We start from the raw sequence: 18,259 nt of genomic DNA on the forward strand, positions 1-18,259 counted from the left end.
TTTTTAAAGAGACAGGACTCACACAGAGCTACTGGAACAGACCAGGATCAGAAAGGTTGAAAAGGAAACATATGGTCATTTGTTTTGTTTTTCTTTTTTACATTATTATTATTTATTTCTATCCACCTTCCGTGCTGTTTTGTGACACTGTCTTTTGTTTAAAAAAAAAAAAAAATACTATACCAAGAAAATTGAACTGAAATATTTGTAGCAACACTGTAGAAACCTTATTGCAAATAACTAAACATTAATGTATAATTTAAAAAAAAATACCTTACACTGCCTTATATACAATGTTAATGTGGAAGAATATGACCTTGAATATGACCTTTTGGTGCCATGGTTGTTGTTTTTTTTTTGTTGTTTTTTTTTTTAAACATCCTGCCATCCCAAGTCTATCATATTAATCTATCATCTTTAATTCAGTTCAGTGCAGATCAATATACGATGGACAATAACGTTATATATCGTATATGACTACCATTAAATACAGAAACTATGCTAATAACATGATAATAATTATAACGCTTATAACGGTTATGAAGAAACACGTGTAGTGTAGTGTAGTGTAGTGTAACGCTGTGTAAAGTATTCAAGGTTCAATAGTCAGTCAATAATACAGTACAATGTGGCAAACAGTTCTGGGCTAAAGCTGTGCTGGCACTGGATTATCCTGGTGAATTTTGTAGAGTCACCTTTATGCTAACTGAACTTACACTATAAAGTGAAGTAATGAATTTATGAATGAATTCATGCTGTTTAAGGAAAACCAGCGGGGGGAAACATCTATCATCGCTAATAAATTACTCTCTTGTGTCCGTTAGCATACTTTAATTCAGTAACGTATGTGTGTAACTATTATTTGTGGGATTATTATTGTATATAAATTATATCCATGTTTAATTCACACATTATTTTATTAGTGTGTCGTATGCTTATGCTTATGCTCATACAACGACCGCTGAAGATGGGGGAAATTATCGCCTGTTCTTTTCCCAAATCTTTTTAGTGAGTCTGGTGTCCACAGTAGCTTCAGGTTCGTGTTCTCGGCTGACAGACGTGGAACCCGACGTGCTCTCCTGTTGTAGCTCATCCACCTCGATATTTGCCGTGTCACGTATATTCTGAGATGCTTTTCTGCTCACCATGGTTGTAAAGAGTTATTTATACTTTTATTTCTACTTATTTGAGTTAGCCTTCCAAACCAGTCTGGCTGTTCTCCTCGGACCTCTCTTATCGACGAGGCGTTTCCACCCACAAGTTAGATGTTTTTTGTTTTCTGCACCATTTCGTGTAATCTCTAGAGCCTTGTGGGTTGAGTGTGAAAATTCCAGGAGAGCAGCAGTTTCTGAAAGAAAGAAGAAAAAAAAACAGCTCATCTGGCACAAACAACCACGCTCCGTTTAAAATCGCAGAGATTTTATTTCCCCCATTTTGATGTTTCATTCAGTGACCCCTAACTGCATAACCGCATGCATTGTGATGCTGATTAACTAATTGGATATTTGCATTCAGTGAATGAGCTGGTGTTCCTATTAAAGTGGCTGGTGAGTGAATACGTACAATTATACTTATATCACTACTAATACTACTTCTACTATTGATAATAATACTGATAAAACTTGATATCATGTATAAATTCATACTTTAAACACAACACCATCACTGTAAACAGAGGCAGGTTGCTGAGCGCCCCGCCCCTCCCCTCCCCCCCCCCCCACCCCCTCCTCTGTCTCCTCTGTCTCCTCTGTTTCCTCTGTTATTGTGCACGAGCCTCGTTGGAACCTTGTGTAACGTCGTGATTGGCTCACGGACACGTTGTGGGCGGGGACAGTGGGCGTGGCCTCGCGCTTCGTTACGTCACGATCAGCTGTTCTGAGCTTCTACGCTGTGATCCGCGGATCAGCTGGGCGAAGCAATAACAGCCAGGACAAAAACAAGACAAATATATAAATGCAGCAAAAACGGGATTAAAAAACAACAACAAGAGAAGAACACAAGGATAAAGACTGCACATTTAGCTGTCGTGTAGTTTAAAAGTTTCTTCTAAGAAGAAAGCCTTTCTATTAATCTTATTATTATTATTTTCATGTGAATATAATCCTGGTGCATTAACACTACCTCATAGAAACGCTCCTGAATCCGGGCTTTAAGGCTTTTGTCGTGTTTCTTACTGTTTCGTCCACACGTTTACACGTTTTTTCGGTGCTTCAGCAAAGGCAGGTAAGATGTTTCTGTCCTTTTTTTTTGTTTGTTTGTTTTGTTTATTCTTGTTGTTGTTGTTGTTGTGAATATTTTTTCCCCCTCATTACATCCTGACTTCATACAGTAGTCTAGGCTGTAGAAAATGCATAGATCAGAATGAAGCATTTTTGGCTTTAAAACGTGTGTGTTGATCCATAAAGTGTTAAAATATTTTGCCATACATGGATACATCATCTGCTGTCGATCATTAGGCATCGATATGCCTTTTATAGCGTTCTTGTACCGCCTTATAATAACCCTTGTGCACCTTTTCTATATAACCCCAGCTCAGATTCAAGATTTGATAGATCTTATATTTAGGATCATTCTGTTCTTTTCAGGGTGATGAGCTACATAAATACCTCTACACACACACACACACACACACACACACATATATATATATATATATATATATATATATATATATATATATATATATATATATATATATATAGCCACAGACACACAGAGAGATCTTATCACGCACATACGAATCTATTTATATAGCTATATAACTGTATGTAGAGGTGTATGACCTGTCTGCTAGTGTAATTTGAACGTGTGTGTGTGTGTTTGTGGATTACAGGTCAGCTGTAATACGGTTTATCCGAGCTATTATTGAGCCTTTTAGCTTCAAAGAAAATCCAGCAATGTCAGACTGTACATATAGGAACATTCTGATTTTAAACATCGTTTCAATGATCTATTCCTCTATTCTTCTATCCCTCTATATCCTGTTTATTCTTCTCCAAAAATGTAAACACTGGGGTCGCCGCTGGACGTGTTTTCCGCTTTCAGTCATTTTCCCTCTCTCTCTCTCCATAAAAATCGTCTTTTACAACCTAAAAAGTGATTTTTCCCCTCTCATCATCCCAAGTGATGAATGTTTTGCACAGTTTTTGTCACAAAAAGCGTCCCTTTTTCTCGCCCTCTCTCTCTCTCTCTCTTTTTGTCCTGGGTATTTTTCCGTCCTCTAGCCTCCGGAAGGCGGAGCTAACTGCGCCAATGACGTCAACACTTTGCGCCGTCCCACAAAGCCCCGCCCACACGGACGCTTTTGGCTGAATCCCAAATGGCTGCCTGTGCCAAGCTATTTGGATTGATGTAATACAGTATTGCTGGTGAAAATTGCCTTTATTTTAAGGACAAAAATAGACTTTACATTCACAGGAGAGAATATTAGTTTAAAAAAAAAAAGTACAAGATTACAGAACTACAAAACCACCAACAAAAAAACAACAACGACAATTTAGACAATAAAATGTTAACATATTAACAGCATCATAATGTTTTCCATTTGTATTTTGATTACATGTTTAGATTCTTCCTGACTGAGTGTCTTCTTTTTCGATATAAATTTGCCATAATATTGCCATAATATTTTTCCACATGCATGTATTTCTATTTTTATTATTTGTATATATTATTTGGGGGTTTTTTTGTATTGTCTATAGTACAAAAAAATCCTTTGTGATCGATAACCATTATGTAATCTTGTCTTAAAAATACCAAATGTAACCGTTTTATTACTATTTTAGGAAATGAAATCAGTAAACTTTCTCTCACATACCAACTAACCTTTCACCCTTCATTAATAAATGCTTGATTTTCTTTTCTATACAGTTAAACCTCAGCTATCGTGATGTCAAAGCAAAATAAAACAAGTACATGTTATATAAGGTGTGGATTTATTAATTCCAACCACATGTAGTGCACCATATTTTTTATTATTATTATTTAAAGGGATTTGGGATTTTGCTTCCTAATTCCTAGGGTTGAAAATATTGTGGACAACATGTGTAGTGCACTGTATGTCTAATAGGGTATGATTTGTGATTCAGCTTCCTAACCCATATATAAAGTGAACAAAGGATAAGGGCATGGGGTTTTCAAGCTTTTTTTTTCAGTCAGGGACTTTTAACTTTAAAAGAAGATAAATAAAAGAAGAAGAAGCAAAAAAAAAAAAACATGCATAGACCCTCTGAGGACCAATGTTGAGTAAATTACTCAAAAAAAGTAGTCCACAACAGATGACTTATTACTACTTTTAAAATTGTTATCTGATTACATTACTGATTACTGCATGTAATGTACTGTACTGCAAGTCATCAGATTACCCATTTCTTTACTTTCATGTTATTTTCAAAACCTCTCAAACCTACAAATATACACTACAAAGTGAAACTCGTAGTTCTTTCAGTAATTTTAGCGCGCCTCAATGTGTGACATGATCAGAAAAAGTCAGATTTATCATAAAACTTGCCTCGGGTGATGTCGCTGTGTGTTTGATTACCAGAGCAGTAAAATATAAAACTTGTATAACTAGGCTAGTTTGGTGTCGCTAGCCAAGGGGTGGCACAGCTAAGCTATCACTGTATGGTTTTAGCTGCTACAGTGCCATGCAAAGTACATTATCTTTCCTTCTGCCCTGCTCATATCATGTTCATGTAAATTGGAACTCATATAGACATTTACACACCTTGTTTTCCATGGGCATAGGGTAATTCCAACCATATGTAGTACACTGTATGTCTAATGGGTTGAAATTCACTCCATATAAATATATACAGTGTATTGTGCACAGAGTTTCCAGTACAATAGGTGTACTGAGATCGTAACTAATAAACTAGAAACTGTCCAACAGGGAGGCGTTTTGGATTTAGCTCCCTCCTGGCCATATAAGTGCACTATGTAGGGTACAAAATAATAGTTAAATTCTACGTAGTGTACTCTTTGTCCATTAGGGAGCATTCTGTGTAAGTGCACTGTGTAAGGTAATATAACAGTTTCTACATGTGTAGTGATCTAATAACTAATAAACTAGAATCTATCATGTATGGAAATAGAAACAGGGAGCCATGCCGGATTCATTATGTAGTGCTCACTACATAAGTGCACTACTTAGGGTTTAAGCAAAATGATGTAGTTTAGAGTATAAATGCTGCGTGAGCTATTGAGAGCGATTGCGTAGAGATTAAAACGAAGAACAGCCAACAAAACCAATTCCAACCACACATGGACATTTTTCACTAAATGAGCCAGGTGGAATTTTTAGGGGCGGGGCTTTGGGTTTGGTGTGGTCAGTTAATTAGATCTATGACATGCTTTGTTTTAACAATTGCGGTGTCCATAAATTTTCTATAACAGCAGCGTAGCTGTTTAAAAACATGTATAAGTATCGATATGGTGCATTTTTCTGTGAGGAAGCGTTTACGTAACGTTTATGGAAGGAGTCTCCAGCGTCAGCGCTTTGTAACAGTCGGAGGTAAAGCTGTAAGTTTTCCGACATCTTCAGGACAGAGGACTTTATACTTCTATGCGGTTTCTCGGTAACATGATAAGCTGCAGAGGTGGTTTATTATTATTTTTGTCTTAATAAGTACAAGGGAAAAAACAAGAGAGGATAGAATAGGATATTCTTTAATAAATAGACAAATGTAATTTTTGGCATTTTGCTACAATATAAGAGGAATAAAACACTTCGGGACATGCTGTTATAGGAAAATAATTCACTTTGGGGTGGTAACAGTAACGTCGCTTCATCACACTACTCCAATGTTGATTATTTTCCTATAACAGCACAACATGATGTTTTTATTCCTCTTAGCCAAAATTGTTCCTTTAAGGGTTCTTCAAAAGTTTTTCAGAACCTTTATGGGTTCTGACCCAAGATCCATTAATGGTTCTAGATTTGTGTGTACAGCTGCATTAGTGTAAATGACTCATTGCTGTCACGCAGAAGCCATTATTTCCGTCCTCATGTGTCCTTCTAGCCTGTAATCAGGAAGTAGCATTCTCCACCCTCTGTGTTATCTCTCTTCTTGTCTTGCAAATGTGCTTAGTTTAAGTCCGTGCTTCCTTTGCACATTCATTTCCTAAACATTTTAACATAGCTTATTAAATACAGCCTGATCAATTCAAATACACGGATTAAATTAACTTAAATCCGAAGCCCCGTCAGGTGTCAGACGTTGAGAGATAAGGCTCATACACCGAGCGAGTGCACTGACGTGCTGATGCAAATTTGGCAGGGCGAGGCTGGAATTTGTGTGTGGTTTGAAAAATATTTACATCTACTGATTTGGTAGATGCTTTTGTAACTGAGCAGCTGAGGGCCAAAAGCGTTCCTCAAGGGCCTGAGTGCAGAACCTGACATGTTTATGTGCTTTCCTGCTAAATTATTTATAATGTTTATTCAATTTGCTTGATTTAGCTCCACCACCTGGACTATCTGAGTCACTTCCACTCAGGAAACGTCTCCTGACTGTCTGGTTTCTTTTTCCACAGGTAACCTGGATGGTTTATTAATTGTTTTTCATATATTCATTGAACATTATAGAAAAAAAAACGCCTGCTCTATTCACCTCGCACCTGGACTATTTTTTTTTTTTTTTTGGTCACAACAGCCAAAACGAGATCAAACCATTTGCAGATTATTTGCAGCGGATTGTTTTGTTTCAGTTGTTAATATTTAATAATTTTAAACAGAGTATTGGAAATATCTCCCATAATAAAGGGCAGGAAAGGCTGATGATTGACAAGGAACAGTGAATGAGAGTCACCCAAGAGTCACAAAATTCATATTGGTGCCATTGTGCGTAATAATGCTTGAATATAACCGTAACTTCACTTAATTAAACGTTAGGTACATTACAAATCTAAGGAAGCAAATCTGAGGCACCGAACAAGTCTTGGTTGATGTAGTTTTTGATCGAATTCCACCTGTTTATTTCAAATTATCATTATTATATATCATTATTATCAAATGAGACCAACAACCTTTAAGGCATAATGTTTCTCTGGCACGTGAAACCAGATTAGCTAGAAAATCTATCCAATAAAACTCAAAGCTGGAAGGTGTTTTGTTTTCATGTTTTATCATTTTTCAGCTCCATTAAAGAGCATCAAAAGAAAATAGATGAGCTGTTATGTGGAAAACATTCCTGGCTCGTCTCAAATGCCAGACGAACATGGGCTAATTCGTTTGTCTTGTACCTGAACATTACACCCATTGGACATTTCGGTTCTTATGTCCGCCATGTTAATGCTGTGTCAAGTTTATTCATGACCATTTTTTACTTCACCGAATTTACTAAAGCATACTAATGAATTTTACACAGTTTATGTTGAATACACTATTAAGTCTAAGAATATTTGAGAAGAAGTATATTAGCGTACTTTTCATATGGTAGCATTTGTATATATGATACCTGAAGACAAGTACGCTAGGTGAGAAACGTACATGGTAAGGTGTAACTTGTCAATTACATGTAGCTATGAATGCATAAAGCATGATATTCTTTAATGAATAAGATCTGTATGAATAAATTGCTGTGGTATAAGAGGAAAAAACACTCATGGATGTGTTGTTAAAGGGAAATAATCTCATAAAACTTTGGGGTGGTGACAGTAACTCTGCTTCATCACATCTCACAACCAATGAGATATATATATATATATATATATATATATATATATATATATATATATATATAAAACTATTATACACTCTTAGCAAAAGAGTTCTGTAGGGATCCTTAAGAAGGTTCTTTGTATAGATAAGGATTTTATGTGTGTGTATTCTACAAGTAAGAATCACTATCAAATCTTCTGAGAATTTAAAAACATTTAAGCAAATAACTTGTCCTTTGCATTGCACTCTATGATAGGTTTTAAGAACCAGGTACGCATTGCTAATTTTGAGATGAACTACTATGACATTGAAATTCATATAGTGTGATTTATGTGAGATGATTTCCTTTCTATGCTAAGCAACCTATTTCTCCTGCCCCCCCCCCCCCCTTTGTCTCCTGCAGGCCTTTGCAGTCATAGAAAGACCATAAATTTGCACTTCGAGAGTTAATAAACTCTTCCAACGTTCGTTTCACCAACAAGGGCTTGACAAGCAAAAGACGCCTAAAACACACCGTGCTGGTCCTTCACAACCTGCAACAGAAGACCATCAGCATTACGAACTGTAGATCTTTTCCGAGACAAATTCCAAGGCAGCTCTCCCTCAGGATACCTCCACAATCTGCCCTTTGACCTCCAAGTCGGCCATGTTCCAGCGACTTAGCAACCTGCTGTTCGGAGCGGTGGAGGACGTCTCTGCCGAGCTCAATGGACCCAAGCCCTGCGTGACTGAGGTGGATGATGAGGGATGGCTTCTGGTCAGCGTATCCGGTAAGTAGGAGGATCATGGGTAGTAGCATTAAATATTGGTTGTGGAACCAACAGTACCATGGTTCTAGAAAATTAATAGTGTGTCCAAAACCTCAGCCTATTTACTATTTAGTGCATTGTTTCATTCCACCAATGATATGGTGAATAGAGTGTTTGGTTTGGGACACGTCCACAGTGGGCTGTTGATCAAGATCATGTCATGGCTGATCCGCCATATTGTCTGGTTATGACAGTCTTCAGTCAGTCCCCTGTCTGCAAGGCAGGATATGTGTAAGTAGTGAGAAAGGAAGGAAGGAAGGAAGGAAGGAAGGAAAGGTATATGAAATTAAAGAAAGACTGACAAAAAGAGGTAAAAGAAAGAAAAAACACAGAAAAGAGTCAAAGCCTCCTAAAAGAAAGGAGGCTGCTGCTCAGGATGGATGTTGGAAAGTAAACCATGATGGACAGAAAGAGATAAAAGAAAGAAAAGAGACAGAAAAGAGACAAAGCTAAATGATGGATGTATGAAAAGATAGAAAGACAGAAAGAAAGAAGTGTGTAACCTTTAGCCTGATATTACTGTGAAACAATAACAGAGATTGTTCAAGAAACTAATGACAATATTTTTATGTCTTATGTTGTTTTATTTTTTTCTTTTATTTTTTTCTTTTCCTTTTTCTTTTCTTTTTTAACCTTTTCCTATCTCCCCATTTTGACTCGGTTCCTCCCACTGCTGTGTGTTCGTTTGTGTGTTGATATTTTACGGCAACCCCTACCTGCATGGCTTTATTTACTGTTATCCCTGCCTGTACTTCTGCCTTTCCACCTTTTACTTTATATCCTGCCCCCTGCCTGCCCGCTACCTCTCTCCCCCCCCCCCGCCATCAGGTGACAGAAACTGTACCATGTTGGGTGAGGATGGGGTGGAGGTCCCATCGATAGCACAGTCTCTTCCAAATAGTGAATGTCAGAGGGTGGAGTCTGGATGTGATATAGCCACTCCACCCTCTCGTACAAGTGACTCCAGCCCTTTCTCATGCAAACGGCGCAGGACTAGAGCAGGCCGCTCTCAGGCAGCGTGTCCTCCTTCGTCTCGTTCCCTTCATTCCCCTCTTTCCCTCGACTCTCCCTCCCCGCTTGGGTCAGGTGGAGCGAATGTGCTGTCTGACCCCGCCCCCTGTGGGTTGGATGAGAGCTGGTTCATCACTCCTCCACCCTGTTTCACTGTAGAGGGAGCGCCAGCTGAGGCCAGCCCCATGGAGGACCTGCTCATCGAGCATCCTAGCATGTCCGTCTACGTCTCCTCGTCCAACCTGGAGGAGAGTACAGCCAACATGGCCGACAGTGTGAGGTAAGCTTCAATGTCATCCAAAAACAATATCCTCCCACATACAATCCACTTTAGCATTGTCCCATATACAATCCGCTTCAACTTCCTCCCATATACAATCCGCTTCAATGCCCTCCCATATACAATCCGCTTCAATGTCCTCCCATATACAATCCGCTTCAACGTCCTCCCATATACAATCCGCTTCAACGTCCTCCCATAAACAGTCTGCTTCAATGTCCTCCCATATACAATCCGCTTCAACGTCCTCCCATATACAATCCGCTTCAACGTCCTCCCATAAACAGTCTGCTTCAATGTCCTCCCATATACAATCCGCTTCAATGTCCTCCCATATACAATCCGCTTCAACGTCCTCCAGTATACAGTCCGCTTCAATATCCTCTCATATGCAATCCGTTTCAATATCCTCCCATATACAATCCGCTTCAACGTCCTCCAATATACAATCCGCTTCAATATCCTCCCATATACAATCCGCTTCAACGTCCTCCCATATACAATCCGCTTCAATATCCTCTCATATACAATCCGCTTCAATATCCTCCCATTTACAATCCGCTTCAATGTCCTCCCATATATAATCCTCTTCAACGTCCTCCCATATACAATCCGCTTCAACGTCCTCCCATATACAATCCGCTTCAACATCCTCCCATATACAATCCGCTTCAACATCCTCCCATATACAATCCGCTTCAATATCCTCCCATATACAATCCGCTTCAACGTCCTCCCATATACAATCCGCTTCAGTATCCTCCCATATACAATCCGCTTCAACGTCCTCCAATATACAATCCGCTTCAATATCCTCCCATATACAATCCGCTTCAATATCCTCTCATATACAATCCGCTTCAATATCCTCCCATATACAATCCGCTTCAATATCCTCTCATATACAATCCGCTTCAACGTCCTCCAATATACAATCCGCTTCAATATCCTCCCATATACAATCCGCTTCAATATCCTCTCATATACAATCCGCTTCAACGTCCTCCAATATACAATCCGCTTCAATATCCTCCCATATATAATCCGCTTCAGTATCCTCCCATATACAATCCGCTTCAACGTCCTCCCATATACAATCCGCTTCAATATCCTCCCATATACAATCCGCTTCAACGTCCTCCAATATACAATCCGCTTCAATATGCTCCAATATACAATCCGCTTCAATATCCTCCCATTTACAATCCGCTTCAATATCCTCCCATATACAATCCGCTTCAATATCCTCCCATATACAATCCGCTTCAATATCCTCTCATATACAATCCGCTTCAATATCCTCCCATATACAATCCGCTTCAACGTCCTCCAATATACAATCCGCTTCAATATCCTCCCATATACAATCCGCTTCAATATCCTCTCATATACAATCCGCTTCAACGTCCTCCCATATACAATCCACTTCAATATCCTCTCATATACAATCCGCTTCAACGTCCTCCAATATACAATCCGCTTCAATATCCTCCCATATACAATCCGCTTCAATATCCTCTCATATACAATCCGCTTCAACGTCCTCCAATATACAATCCGCTTCAATATCCTCCCATATATAATCCGCTTCAGTATCCTCCCATATACAATCCGCTTCAACGTCCTCCCATATACAATCCACTTCAATATCCTCCCATATACAATCCGCTTCAACGTCCTCCAATATACAATCCGCTTCAATATGCTCCAATATACAATCCGCTTCAATATCCTCCCATTTACAATCCGCTTCAATATCCTCCCATATACAATCCGCTTCAATATCCTCCAATATACAATCCACTTCAACGTCCTCCAATATACAATCCGCTTCAATATCCTCCAATATACAATCCACTTCAACGTCCTCCCATATACAACCAACAATCTGCTTCAAAACGCTATCAAGAACTGTTCTTGTTTTCAGCTTTTATTTTCATCAGTATCAGATCTGAATCCATTTTACTTCATTTATTTTTTGATAATAAGTCCATTAGACAAGAAATTAAATAAAATAATATTTTTATAGTAAAAAGATGGTTTTCTTGTAATAATGAGATGCTGATGGGGAATTTTTCCGTGCATGCAGCAATGCACGAGTTCACATGACCACAAACACAAACAGCAGCGAAATCCAAATCTCACAAACAAGAAATACCAGACAGGGGTCAAAACCAGTTTTATTGTCTTCAGTTTTATCATCTTCACAATACTCCAGGGTGAAGACGATAAAAACACAGGGAGAGGGGGAGAGGGGGAGAGAGAGAGGGAGAGAGAGGGAGAGAGAGAGAGGAGGGTGTAAATAATGAGAGGTAATGAGAAACAGGTGTGACTGCAAGTCAACAGGAAATGAGAGCTAGAGGTGAGGGACAGAAAGAGACAGACAGTGACAATGCACAAGAAGGTGGAGAGTGGCAGAAACAGGGCAGACGTGCAAATGACATTCACCGAGAGATAGAAAGATAAATGGACAAATATGTTGACGACAAAAATGAATGAATAGAAGGAAAATAAATAAGCCGGCAAGGAAGGAAGAAAAAGAAAGAATGAACGAGAATAAACAAACAATTAAATAGAAATAAATCAATTCAGATAATGCTGAAAAGATGAAAGAAAGAACACCTGAGCAAGCAAATAAACAGACAGATAAACCAACAAATAAACAGATAAATAAATGAATACAGAAAATATCAAAGAAAGGATGAAAGAAGGATTAAAGGATGAAAGAACGCATGGAAGAATGATGTAGATGGAAAGAAAGAGAGTGAGAAAGAAAGAGTGATGTAGATGGAAGGAAAGAAAGAAAGAAAGAAAGAAAGAAAGAAAATAAACAATCCAACAAATGAATGTGATAAATCAAAATAAAAACTGAAAAATTGAGAGAAGGAAAATTGAACAAACAAACAAACAAACAAAGAAATACAGACGAGATGAAAGGAACAAAACAGAGGAGGAAAGTAGGAAAAGAAAGAAATTAAACAAACAAAATAAATAAATTCACTCAAATGAGCAAGAAAGAAAGAAAGATTTACCAGTTGTTATTGACGAGTTTGTTGTAAACATTATTTGTTTATAATTCCTGTAATTCTGGAATTATAATTCACAGCTTTAGATTTTGATGAGTGATGAAATAAAACCAGTTCTTGGTTGTGGAGACTTTTGTCTCTTTACACGCTATAAAGAGTGCGGCGGTTCATATTTACTGGCAGCCATGTGTTCTTTAATTTCTGACTATTTTCTCTCTTTTTCCTGTATTGCTCGTCCTCTCTCTCTCTCTCCTCTCTCTCTCTCTCTCTCGCTCTCTCTCTCTCTGTCTCTCGGGTTCCCAGCAGGATGTCTGAATCCACCCCAGCCCCTGTTCCCACTCGGTTGGTGCGAGGATCAGCGTGTCAGGTGGTTCCTCTTGCCAAAGTGACTCAGGCGAGCCGTGTTCAGAGGGCCAAAGCCCGCATGGAGCGTCGTCACCTGGGCCGCGGTCGCATGCAGCGCCAAAACCGCGTCCGCCAGCAGATCCCACGCCACATGGCTCACACACGCAACTCTGTCCTGCACCAACCGTGCCAGCGCAACTTCTGCCACTGATCCACCAGGATCCTGGCATCACCATCATCATCATCACGTTCACCAACCTCCATCATCCCACATCACTTACCGTACCATGTCTTCAGCATCCTCCACCAAAGCCCTCTTTTAACGTTATTCCAGTCACGAACAGGAATGCTTAAAATCCATCCATTATAGACGAGCCACTTGTTTTTCCAATTAGCATTCGATTCACATGGCTCTGTTTTAAATAGTCGCAGCATTTGCTCATGTCTCCAAGATGCCATTTACAATCAGCAACCTCACACGCAGACGGAAGTGGGAACGGCTAATATCAAAAACTAGCAAAGATTCAAAACAAGAAAAGTAGCAGCACAGACAGAGAACACCGATGTGGAAGAAACCAAACAAGGGTCTGACGCTAACATCTCATCCTTTATTTGCTTTCATTTGTGTTGGAAAAGTCCAGTTTTCTCCATTCTTATTTTCTTTTGTGATTTCTATGGGGGGGGGGGGGGAACGAAAATACCGTAGAGGCTAAAATGTGTTGCAAAACTATAACATCGCGTCAGACAGCGCTGCGTTTCTGATACGGAGAAAGGGGCTTTAACAACACACAGAATGGCAAAGTAGGTCAATGAAGGTGGACGTGAGGATAAAACAGAGTAAAGATTGCTGGATGTTGATGGAGAATTGAAGAGGATGTAAATTAGTACGTATCGTAGCCCACAGCATTACCATAGCGCCTTAAAGGGAAAATCCAAACTACTATGGATTGAGAATTTTTTGGATTTGAGTTGATTTTTTTTTTTTTCTTAAGTAAATCGTGGGTTGGGTTTTCCCTTAAAATGCTTTGGTGCTTTTTGGTCTTTGGTGCCTCCTCGAACATTTTGGGCCAATTTAAGGTAAAGAAACAGAACGCACTGTGACATGTTCATGCTAACAATGCATGTAATGTTGAATATTGGGTGCTGAGTTAGCAACTACAGCTGAAGATATATTTATTTTTAATGGATCGTTATAAAATCTCACCCGGTTTCAGGCATTTTGTCCATTTATTTGCATACTTACTGGTCACGTATTGATAATAAACCTTAAATGGATGTCCAGCCTAGAAAGAGGAGTGTAAAGCCACATGACCAGCACTTATCAGAGCCAGTGTGAGGTTACTGTGGGTTACAGGGTGTGGTAGATTATAGAAGGTGTAGGATAAGGGTTAAAGGAATTGCATTGCATCGCCACCTATAATGGTAAATGGTCTGCACTTATATAGTGCTTTTTTAACCTTAGCAGCTTTCCACTGTTTCGCATTCACCCATTCACACACATTCACACACCAATGGCTGCAGAGCTGCCATGCAAGGTGCTAGCTTTGGGGTTCAGCGTCTTGCCCGTGGACACTTCGGCATGTGGAGACATGTGGGCTGGGAAACGAACCACCAACCCTACGATTAATGGACAACCCGCTCTACCATCTGAGCCACAGCCGGCCGGTGACATGGTGATACGGAACAAATAAGATGATAAACTCAAATCTGGCGTCACAAAGGGGATGCGAATGAGCTCCAGACTCAGATTTTAACCACATCGATTTGAGAAAACAATCAACTGTTGCAAGCCTGTTACACCTCTAGGTGGCGAAGCAGTCCCCTTTAAGACACGGTATAGAAAGCGACTCTTTATTGTGTTTTGCTGCATTAGGTTTAGATCATGTTCTTTTTATGATTCACTTTTGAAGTGAATGTGCCTCAGACCCTTGATCTTCCTCTCCATCCATCCTCTCAGTGTCAGTCCTGCAACTCAAACCCAAACCCAACGCTTAGCTAAAAGAAAATCACTGTGATCATATTTGTAGACACCGAACATATTACACCATGACATGAGACTGAATTATTCATTTTACTCTCAGAAATCCGTCCCAGTGAGCAAAGCGTGACCATTGATGAACGTTACTAAGGCCACCTAGCATGACTAAATGGGATACTTCGCGTTTGCTCACATATAGTTGATTAGGCAAGACATGTTTGCTCTCTAATGTAGATAACAGAAGAGGGCAGATAGCACTTTCCTCCGAAGGTGTTCAGCTGCGATGTGGTGGCTTCACGTATCTAGGACGAAGCATATGCTAGCCTTCACCCTCTCTGGCTAGCTAGGGGGCAGGAATAGGCAAAATGGCCAAATTGGAAGAAATGAGGTTTAAATAAAAACAATATAGCCACCACATTTCCACCGCAAGTCTGATACCTAGCGATTCCAGTTATCCAAGATGGCCGCCCCATAACGTCACAGTTTAGAGCTACGTTACAGTGGATATATGATATAGATCTTCATTACTTATTACTACTTACATTAAAAGCAAATGTCTGACACTATTGATTTTTTTTTTGCATGCTATTCCTTTAATTTAATCCATTAAGAGTGTGATTGGTCTACTCATATATGTGTAAACACTCATGCGTGTTCACTTGCAGAATCCATCCTTCTCCATCATTCAGTGTTACTTTCCTCCATGGAAATCCTCTGTGTCATGCTCTGGCTTACATGCGTATCATCGATGCTGATTAGATTCACTATGGTGCTGAACATGTTTGACTGTTTGTAAAAGTCAACTTGGATGTATGTTTGCACTCTCTTACAGTTTATTTTTGAGGTTTTTAGCTTTGTGCGATTTTATTTGTTTTATTTCAAGCATCAGTCCGAATGAGAGGGTGATGTTGATGTGCATGAGTTGGGAAAACAAACTATTTTAAATTATTCACATTCACATATGATATGTACATATAATGCACAGCTCTTTGCAGTACAGTGTTTGTGTGTTTTAGCTGAATGATGTCACCGTTTATTGAAAACATCTTTACAAAGCTAAGTTGAATACATAGAATTGAATCTACCCCTCCTCCTCATACCCCCCCCTACCCCCCCCCCCCCCCGACAAAGGTGTTTTTTTGGTGATCATCATTTTTGGGAAATAAGGGTAGGCCTGAAAATCTTCTGAATCATTTACTATGTTATACCGGCATGTAATGGGCTATTTATTCATAACCTTGACTGCTGAGATCGTCAGCGTGATGTAACACAAAGAAAATCTCTTAACAAAAATGAATATATTCAAATATTCTTTCCCTTATATTTTATTTTTCTTTCTTTCCAAATGGATTGTATGCATCATTTTTATTATGGATGGATGAATGTCAGAGGTGGATCTTTTAGGATATCTCATCAAACTAGTGCACTTCCTGCCCAGATAGCAAACTGATGCTGGGTCAATGTTGTTTGCCACTCTTGGCTCAGAGTAGTTGTGTCTATTGGGCCAATGTTGGGCCGCCAAGTTTGACAGAATTTCGGGTAACTTTAAATCCATTTTGCCAATGTCGGCCATTTTATTGGCCCAATGTTGGATGGCAGGGTTGACAGACTTTCACCCACCTTTAACTCGACTTTGCTAAAGTTGAGCAAATGTCAGCCATTCCACTGGGTCAGCACTTGGAGCAAACATTGGCCTAACATAATTTTCTCCATTGGACCAACGCTGGGCCACCAGGGCCAACTTTTAGCCACCTTTAAATCCACCTAGCCAGGGTTGGCCCAACGTTGGCAAGGTTCTTATAAAAGTGTGCTTTGGCCGACATTGGACCAACATTAGGGCAATACTAGACCAGTGTTATGAAAATTTCACCTTTGCCAACATTTAGATCAACAGTGTAGGGAGGCTCAACATAACCACCTCAAAATAGACATTGGGTAAACATCAGTTTGCTACCTGGGTGTGTTACCTTGAGTCAATGTGGTGCTTCTCGCCTACTGTGTCAGTCCATACAGAGGTGATACTACATCATACACAGCAATTAAACCTTATGGGAGGTAACAGCTCACTCACCCTCTATAAACATCCATCACTGTTTATTTTGCTTTATATTTTGTTTTGACACTCCACCACATTCTCTCTCTCTTTCCTGTTGTCTCTCATTATTGTAATTTCTTTTTCTCCTGTGTGTGTGTGTGTGTGTGTGTGTGTGCGTATGATTAATGAAATGTGTATGGCTATAGGGAGCAGTGTGTAACACCTCAGGGCAGCTTGGGGTTTATTTGACTGTGTGGTGTGATGTGAGAACCTAGACAAATGGGAAAAAAAAAAACTACAAAACAAACAAACTGATTAATGAACTAAAAATATATAGATAGATAGATAGATATATAAATGTGCTTGTATTTTTCCTTATGATTAGATGCAAATGTTGTTTAATTCACTGTTCATGTTCATGATTTATTATATTGTGAAAAATTAAGGGGGTGGACCATCAAACAGCAAGACTGCACTCTTCTGTTTGGTTCTTGCGCCCTGAAACTATGGCAGCTTTTTCAAATGTAGGGGTTTACCTTCACGGGGGGTATCCTCCACGAAACGTACACCCCCTTTAAAAAAAAAAAAGTACAAATAGAATATATTAAAAGGAATAATGTATCTGATATCTATGGTGATCGTGCCTTTCACTATTCTGCATGTTTTTTTTTTCTTTGTTTTTTTTTTCGTGATTAGCTGACTTTTCTATCCTGTCTGTGTGGGCACTGGTCCGTACGCAGTAGTAGAGACCTATGCAAAATACAAGGATGGGGTTCCAGCATCCATTCAGAAATACAGGTACTGGAAAAAAATGACAAAATAAAAAAACTCTCAGGATGAAACCTGAATCTTGTCTCATTTTTTTTTTGTTCAAGAAATACAATAATAATTATAATATACATATATATATATATATAATGTGTGTGTGTGTGTGTGTATATATATATATATATATTATAATTTTTCCAATTAAACTAAAGACTGAAGTTGCTAACAATTCCTGAAAGCCTCCAATTTAGCATTGTGCAAAATGCATGCCTAAATCACAGCCTCAACTTAAAATAAATTGTTTGGCTGAATACATGAAGATCTTAGCAGAATATCACATTGGAACT

The 18,259-nt window shown here is 39.1% G+C and overlaps 1 protein-coding gene across 4 annotated transcripts; it reads left to right on the top strand.

Moving 5' to 3' along the window:
* The first annotated feature begins 1,826 nt into the window (after positions 1 to 1,826).
* On the top strand, positions 1,827 to 17,986 carry LOC128619326 (tumor protein p53-inducible nuclear protein 2). 4 transcript variants are annotated; one of them, XM_053643447.1, is made up of 5 exons: positions 1,828 to 2,223; positions 6,461 to 6,534; positions 8,064 to 8,430; positions 9,298 to 9,760; positions 13,090 to 17,986. In XM_053643447.1, exons 3-5 carry the CDS (start codon positions 8,307 to 8,309, stop codon positions 13,340 to 13,342), a joined length of 840 nt encoding a protein of 279 aa, XP_053499422.1. In that variant the 5' UTR covers positions 1,828 to 2,223; positions 6,461 to 6,534; positions 8,064 to 8,306; the 3' UTR covers positions 13,343 to 17,986. The 4 variants fall into 4 exon arrangements, with proteins under 4 accessions (XP_053499423.1, XP_053499422.1, XP_053499421.1 ...); XM_053643448.1 differs by lacking the exon at positions 6,461 to 6,534 and having other exon boundaries at positions 1,827 to 2,223; positions 13,093 to 17,986; XM_053643446.1 differs by lacking the exon at positions 6,461 to 6,534 and having other exon boundaries at positions 1,829 to 2,223.
* Positions 17,987 to 18,259: the final 273 nt, after the last annotated feature.

This window comes from Ictalurus furcatus, chromosome 15 (genome assembly GCF_023375685.1).
Source record: "Ictalurus furcatus strain D&B chromosome 15, Billie_1.0, whole genome shotgun sequence".
NCBI classification, from domain to species: Eukaryota; Metazoa; Chordata; class Actinopteri; order Siluriformes; family Ictaluridae; genus Ictalurus; species Ictalurus furcatus.